This window comes from Notothenia rossii, assembly GCF_949606895.1.
Source record: "Notothenia rossii genome assembly, chromosome: 8".
Taxonomy (NCBI): Eukaryota; Metazoa; Chordata; class Actinopteri; order Perciformes; family Nototheniidae; genus Notothenia; species Notothenia rossii.
The window spans coordinates 15,124,526-15,132,546 of NC_136906.1; the positions used below are offsets into that span (position 1 = coordinate 15,124,526).

General features: G+C 40.2%; 2 protein-coding genes across 2 annotated transcripts in view; one reads left to right on the forward strand and one right to left on the reverse strand.

Annotated features, from left to right (window-relative positions):
- Positions 1-930, reverse strand: part of LOC307016137 (uncharacterized protein) — a gene marked incomplete at its 3' end in the record, with an annotated part of 1,509 nt that extends 579 nt beyond the window's left edge. The window contains exons 1-2 of the mRNA XM_079645171.1: positions 666-930; positions 6-282 (exon numbers count right to left, since the gene is read on the reverse strand). Of these exons, the coding sequence (XP_079501297.1) occupies positions 6-282; positions 666-837 (449 nt within the window). The 5' untranslated portion in view covers positions 838-930. The remainder of the gene's footprint in view (positions 1-5; positions 283-665) is intronic.
- Positions 931-1,399: 469 nt separating this feature from the next.
- Positions 1,400-4,219, forward strand: LOC307016411 (methionine-R-sulfoxide reductase B1-A-like). Its single transcript, XM_079645522.1, has 4 exons — positions 1,400-1,507; positions 2,336-2,478; positions 2,660-2,774; positions 3,374-4,219. Exons 1-4 carry the CDS (start codon positions 1,453-1,455, stop codon positions 3,391-3,393), a joined length of 333 nt encoding a protein of 110 aa, XP_079501648.1. The 5' UTR covers positions 1,400-1,452; the 3' UTR covers positions 3,394-4,219.
- The last annotated feature ends 3,802 nt before the right edge of the window (positions 4,220-8,021 follow it).

Below are 8,021 nucleotides of genomic sequence, written 5' to 3' on the forward strand. Positions count from 1 at the left end.
CTTGCTCACTTTTCACAATTTCAGAAGACAAATACATCTCCTGTGTTTGACCGTCATCCCAAAGTTCCTCCTGCTCTTCTTTTATCTCTGGCATCTTGAAGTCTGTCTGAACCGAGCAGTAGTTCCAGTTATTATTGTCCTGATCCGAGCTTGTTTGAGAGGGTCCTGGGATCTCAGCATTACAATTAGAGTCTTCTGGTGTTGAGGGTCCCTGGTTCAGCAGTGGGGCATCACACTCATCTTCACTTTCCACTGTGCTGCTGCTCAGTGAACGCTCTGCAGCTGTAAAGGTATTAGATGCAGAAGTTACCCAACATCCTGTTCAGCTTGCAATTTAAGTAAATGTATTATAAAATATATATTATAGGAGAAGCTACAATTTGAAAGCAGAAGTTGAGACATCGGGCTGCTGTCAGATCGGCCAATGAGTGAGATTACTCTGAGCATCATCCAGGAGTATGAATTACAATACAGTACATTTGTATATTACTTGCTTTCTTATTTGGGGGCCCTACGCTGCATTTTACTGTTAAATATGCCGTAGGGAAAACGTTTTTAAAAAAGCCCATAGTAGATTTGTTTATCCTCTAGTTGAACACAGACTTAGACGGAGGTTACACTAGAGTTAAACCAAACTTAAAAATGCATTTACAGGAGCCTCAAACCTGCTTTCATTCGCAGGTCTAGCAGGTCCTGCAGACGTCCAGCCTCGTCTTTAGATGGACCTTCCTCGAAAGCTAACTTTATGGTTTTCTCCACCTCTCCGAGGATCTCCTCCGCCGCAGTGTACAGCCGCTGATGCACAAACGACCTGAGCTGAAACATTGCGGCGTCCATGTCTCCGGAGAGGTTTGTGGAAAGCAAGAAGATAAACTGAGCTATCCTAGCCTAAACCCTCTAGCTAGTTATCCGATAGTAACCACAATATTATTTCCGGTTTGAACCTTTCAAAAATAAAAGGCCCAATCCGAAATCATACAGTCTATGTCCAAAACAAACACATTACACACATATTTGTAGAAATAAACTGCATAATGACCTCCTTGGGATTGATTAAGTGAGGGTTTGACACCAGTAATCTTTGTCCATCTTCACGTTTGTTGTCCTTATATTAGGTTTGCAATACTGATTCATCAATAATTATACCCAAGCAGTTGTGAATATTGTGTTCTTATGGATTACTAATATTGGACCAGGGTTTAATTTAAAATAGTCTTTTATAATAAATACATACATACTTATATCAATTCATTGCAAATAAACCTTTATAAATACAGTCTATGGAATACACTGTTAAAGTCTCTGATTGTGCGGCACATTTTAACTTCATGTTAAAGTCCTCCGGTTTTATTTTGAAGGCCTGAATATCAAACCGGATGTGATGTTTTTTTTCCATCAGAGAGTGCCTGTGGTGAGATAACTTTTACCAAACATTGCCCGGAGAGCAGGGAAATGTCGTTCTGTAGTTTCTTCGGCGGAGAGGTCTATAAAGACCATTTTCAAACAGGTATATCTTCAAATGTGTGTACTTTATTCAGATGTCTGCTTGATACGGTCTGATGTTTAGAGAATGTTTAGCAAAAGTAAATGTAACGACAACTAGCTAGCCACTGTTAGCTAACTACTCCATGTAACGCTTAATACATTTGCAATATCCGTCTAATGATGCACTAGTGTCCATTAATAAGGCTTTAGCTACAATACACCTTGAAAAGCTGTTGTTAAGACGATTCATATGTTCACAGAAAGCTAAATGTGTGGACATTGAAATTATGAAACAGTGTTGTAAGTTGTGTAACCCATGTTCAGGTTACACAACAACTATATTGTAAAACTAGTTGATGTTTACAAGAAATAATACTTCCTTTTAAGTATGACACCCTTAAAGAAATACATCATTATTTCTAAGAATCATTACTACAAAGGATTATAAAATGTTTTTTTGTTTTGTTTGACTTTTTATATACCGTTGTTATATGGAAGAAATGTGTTTGTACCAAATCCTGATTAGAGCCACTATATTTGTGCACTATGGAACATATGAGCCAGTGTTTTTGTTTGTGACAACACATTATGTAACAATGTCATTACCATAAAAAAGTAACATTTTCTAATTTGTTTGTGATGAAGTATATCCTTTTTCAAAGTTTTTTTTGTTGAAAGACCGGTACTATCATACCGGGTCACAATGAGAAAATAGTGGTACTAACTTGATGTCAAGTTAAGTATAAGCTTGGGCCATCATAAATCCTTAATAACAATAATATAAAAATAGGTCTTATATTGCCTCATATAATTTTTTACGAACCATCCTCTCCCATGCTTTAATCCTCAGGGGTTTATGTCTGCTCCAAATGTGATCACCAGCTGTTCACCAGCCGCTCCAAGTACGAACACTCGTCTCCCTGGCCAGCCTTCACAGAGACCATCCATGAGGACAGTGTGTCCAAACAACAGGAGAGACCTGGGGCGTATAAGGTACAATCAATACAAAATAGCTTGATTTATTTATTTGACAGAGGACCCTATCAGTTAGAATGCTATAAAACACATTTCATACTTGTTTAAACCCTACTATCATCTTCTGTACATAGCTAGCTTTAAATAAACAAGTACATTGATTAATGCATCAACTTCTGATTCTGCTGTGTTGTTCCAGGTGCATTGTGGGAAATGTGGAAATGGACTAGGCCATGAGTTTATGAATGATGGGCCAGGCAAAGGCATGTCTCGCTTTTGAATATTCAGCAGCTCACTGAAGTTCGTCCCTAAAGGTACGTCCCATATTTAGCAGTCATTAGCAAACACAGACCATTTCCCCTGTGTGGTGGAAATTCCACACTGAATCACCTTCTGGTAAGAAATGAACAAATACAAGTTTAAACCAAAGTTGTGGTATTTAATAAAGAGTTAAAGCTGATAACCCTGCACTACTGATGTATTACGAAGGTCTGGCGCTGTTACAACAGAAAAACAAGCACTTTATACAGGAATGAGACACAGGAAAGGGGAAAGTCTCAGATAGGGAATTTACATTACAGGCTATTGACATGTTGGCCAGATGGGCGAAACTTGCATCCTTGGTAATCACAAACGTAAGATCCAGATGATAATTGCCTGACAAATGGTCAAGGCAACACCCTTCTGTCTGAGAACATTTAGTAGGAGTGAATTTAAACTGTTAGGAAATCAACCACAGATATACCTACAGTATTGACTTATGGTACATTTCCATGATACCCCAATTCTTTTTCTTTTTTTACATTGGTTAGGTCTGGCATTACACAAATGGGAACAGATACCACCCTAGTAAAGATGCATTGGCTGCGATGTACAACCTGTGAAACAACTCTATTCTCTCCCCTTTCCACAGATAAGGTTGATGGACAGTAAGGTGAGCCGTTAGAGGAAAAATGCTGCTAGAGTTGTAGCGGTTTCTCTGAGCTGCTGAAGGTGTGGACAGTAGATGAAGTGTTCTGGGATAAAGCCCAATCTGGGAGCGCCAGGGCTCTGAAGAATGATGTCCACACTGAACAGCATAAACAGAGGACTGGTCTCAACACTTTTTTACGATGCAATCATCATCATCTCAGCGTAGTCTCACTGTCACAGTCACTACAGATTTTGAAACAGTTATTTACACGGTTCGAGTTATAAACTGAGCTCTATGGGGGTCTTTATAATACTCATTACATTGACTCATAAATTATTTGTGATTTAAAATAATGATTGTTGGTAATGTAGTAGCAACCCCCACAGATGTATGATTTCACTGCGTCCGTGGGAGCTCAGACCCTCCTTAAGGGAGCTCAGCTCCCATTGGCTCCCACATAACTCGAACCCTGCTTATTTATAATGATTAAGAAATACACATTCATTCTCTTAGCTATTTTTACTGGCCTGAAGAAAAAACTTTCATATCAGCCACTGTTGCTTTTCTTGGATTCACCCCAAGAACGGCAAAAGCTTTGAATATTGCTGTTTATTTCTAACCCTGGTTTCAAAACCCAAGGAATTGGTACTAAGATTAGATGACGTTTTCTGATGATATGTTTTTTTTATGAAGTCAAATACAAATGCATCTACCTGCTGTGTTTGATGTGCCAGATACAGAACATTAATAATAATTCTATTTTCACTCTTAAGCTTTATGTAAATTGTTTACAATGATGGCTATGCAAACTGAAATAAATCTATTTTAAAAGAACTTAACTCACAATACTCTGTTTCTGAGCTTATGTCTGTGTTCTTCTTTTCTCTTTTAAAAATGTTATTAAGTAATTAAATAAGTAGGAATGATGGAGTCTCTTATTCACGACCAAACTGGATCTCAGGTTCAAAACTACGGTATCAGAATTGAGAGAAAGTACTGCTGAAGTATTACTAGTAATGAACATGGTATCCTGAGGTGGAGTACTCATATATTTTACTTGTGTGAAAGTAGTAGCACGTAGCTTGGAAATACTCTTTTTTCTACATTAACGCTACATCTCAGTGAAGTAAACACTGCCCTCAAGTGGATTTAAAGAGAATGAGATCAGACATTACACAAGCAGGACAGAGCAGCTGACACTTGACACCTTCACTCAGACATACAAGTCCAGCTTAAGTCGGGCGAGACTTGTAAACAAACATTTCAAACTAAAGAGAAATCCTGTTTGGTTCAAACACACAGACATTTGAAATGGATGAAATGTCATATTGCTCTTTCTCTGGTGGAGAAGAATACAAAAATCACTTCCTACCTGGTGAGTAGCAAAGAAGCATGATGTCCGACTGTGGAGAAAATTAAAGTCCACTCATGTTTTTTCTTCTTCTTCTCAGGCATTTATGTTTGCTCTGAATGCGGGCACAAGTTATTTTCCAGCATGTCAAAGTTTGAGCACTCTACTCCCTGGCCGGCCTTTTCACAGACAATTCACGAGGACAGTGTCACCAAACACCCTGAAGCATGGGGACCCCTAAAGGTAGATCACCTTCGCAAAAGTAACACTGCTGGATGTTTGTTATTAAAAGAGAGGACATTTTCATCATTTACTTTACAATGTACATGTTATTAATCATGTGATGTTTAGGTGTTGCGTTTTGATGAACCCTTCTTGATGTTAATATCCCAGGTTAGTTGTGGGAAGTGTGGCAATGGATTGGGCCATGAGTTCTTGTACGATGGACCAAAGGAAGGGCTATCCCGCTTCTGAATATTCAGCAGCTCACTCACATTCATCCCTAAAGGTGAATTTGTCCTCACAAATACAGTACGTTACATCCTGTTCATGCACTTTTAACCCTCTGTTTGTTCGGTCGATTTCTCTCCCCACAGAAAAGGTTGATGGACAGAAGGGTGAGCTGTGAAAGTGAAGAAAGCCTTCTGCTGCTGAAGGTGCGGACAGTTGATGAAGGGCCTTGGAACAAAGCCTAATGGAGCTCCAGGGCTCTGATGGACATTGGCCTCACTGTGCAGCAAGAACAGACCAGTCTCAACCACTTTTAAACCAGGTCTCAATTCTACCACATTAAACTGTACAACGGAACAAAAACGATTTAATTATTAACTTCCCCCTCTGGAAAACACTGGAACGATCCAAGTTTGAGTTAAAGTCTAACCAGTCACATTGATTGCATGCCTCACCAAACCACTCTTGATCTATGAACATTTGTTAAACACACTCTTTAAAGTGTAATTGCATGCTTCGCTCAGTTGATGGGGCTATATGCCTTCAAAGCAAATCTTAAAGGGACTTCATCCATAAGTGGGTATTACTATAGATATAGTTGGTTCCCTCTAGACTAGAGGACAAAGTCTCACTGGGAGAACTCCATCTATTCAGAGCGAAACATACTCAGTATTATGGCAACAAAAAAGGCATATTTCAGTAGTTCACAATGTATCGTGTAGATTTTTCACAATTCATTATTTTAATGCGTCACAAGTGTGTTCATTGAATTTTGTTGGAATTCTTGCTCAAATACACCAGCTAACAGCACAGTAAACATCATGCTCATGCCATCTTTGTTATGAGATGAACCTGCTTTAGGAAGTAGATACTTGATTTATGTGGATAACTCAGACATATGGTCATTTTCCAGACCCGAGAGTGTTCTGTATTTTTTAGTCAGTAAACCTGCTTTTTGGCTCATGCCGTGGTGGAATTATAAACAAAGTGAGGGTGTGAGGGTGCGTTCAACAGCCCGTCTGCTGTTTAAACGTCTGGCAGGGAGCAGGTGTGGAGCTGCTCGTTTCAAAGGCTGGGAGATCAGAGGGGAAGATGAAAGATGCCGTGTCAGGCAGAGGATTAAGAAAGGAAGTGCAAACATTCATAGATTGTAATGTTGTAGGCTAGCATTTAAAGCAAAGACTGTTTTGTGCATCTGATGATGATCCAAATTCTTGAATTCACTTCACAGAGAGCAGCTGTTCAGTATTTTAAGTGGTGATAAAGTAATACCTATCTCGTGAGGTGTCTGTCTAGTGCATTCTCTGTTGTATCGCCACACAGCTGACACACAGACTGAATTGTCCTCAGGGTGACGTCTGGAAGACAAAAGGGGGGTTAGAGAGGTGTAGAGCCACCCTAGCCCTCTCCCTAACTGACAGAGACCAACACTCAAAGATAAGCCAGATGTGAGAATGAGAAATGGAGAAGAGCAAGCAAATGATCTACAACTTTAATTAACATTTGCTATCTGCGAGAACACTCCTTCTGGCTGGCATGTGAGCACAGCTGTTTGGCCGAGAGGAAGCAAACAGGAAAGAGGAAGTGGTAATCCTCTGATAGAATCACGAGACAGACGTAAACGTAAATCGTAACCACACTCTTCCTTCCACTGACCCCCAGGGCTCATCCTGCTCGTGAGCAAATTCTTAATTACATTAAACCGGTACTACTCCAAAGCCTTCCACTGTCCCAAAGGCCGAGCCTCGGGGGACAATTTGAACCTATTTGTGTGCCTCTGACTCATTCACAGGGACATCTTGTTTTAATTGTAATGTATAAGAGGCTGCTGCTTGGATGTGGATGTTTACGGGCACTGCACCTGCTTCTGTTTTGAGCCACAGAGAAAATGGTCTCATTCTGTCTCCACACGCCACAACAATACATCCAGTTTCATCAAGGTAGAATTCCCGAAAAACATCTGCCATCCAGTGGCTCGGCTTCACACACTGCAGAAGCTGTGATCGCTTTGTGGGAGGAATAAAGCTCCTGAATGTACGACTGTAACGGAAATAGAGAAAGCTTCTTTCATCAGAGAGTAATGTGAGTTATCCCACTATATATGATGTCTCCATCCGTACACGGCGGGGCTGCCCTCCACATGTTACGGACCACATGTGTTGGCCAAACGTCTGCATCCCCCTGTAATGACTGAAAGGATAAACAAAGCTTTTATACATGACACTGGAATGAGATTTCCTCTCTGGATCAAAGGAAAGTGCTGGAAACTCGAGGCACTGCAGGATGGGCATGCTGTAATTCTGTCAGGACAACATGTGTTTGAGAGAGACGAGGCTTATGAAAACCAAAATGAGAATATTTTTTGCAGGTCCTCTCTGCAAAGCCCAGCAGTGAACCACAGCGTGCAGTATAGTTTACTGAGCATATAAATGGGTTTTATGCAGTGTGGGTATGTGAAATGCATATCTTGACAGCCTGCGTTGGTTATAAACACTGTAAATGTGGAATGAGGAGTACTAAAATCACAATTGCATTTAGGAAGAAACAGTTCAATTCCAACAATATGTCAACAGTTGGGAGGGAATGAACAGCAAAGCCAAAAATCGCCCGGTAAAGTCCCAAGTATGAGGGCTCCCAGTGAAGAAATAAACAATGAGACATTTCAAAGATTATCTTCAATGGTATCTGCTGCTTTATTCTCACCGTTATCACATGATCACATTCCTGTTTCTGAACTCCACCAGCTTCAATAACACACAGGGGGTTCTGAACATATATGTATTTTCAAACATCCCTCGCTATCTGCACGGTGATCTGCTTCGGGGAGATATGACTTTGAGACAGCAG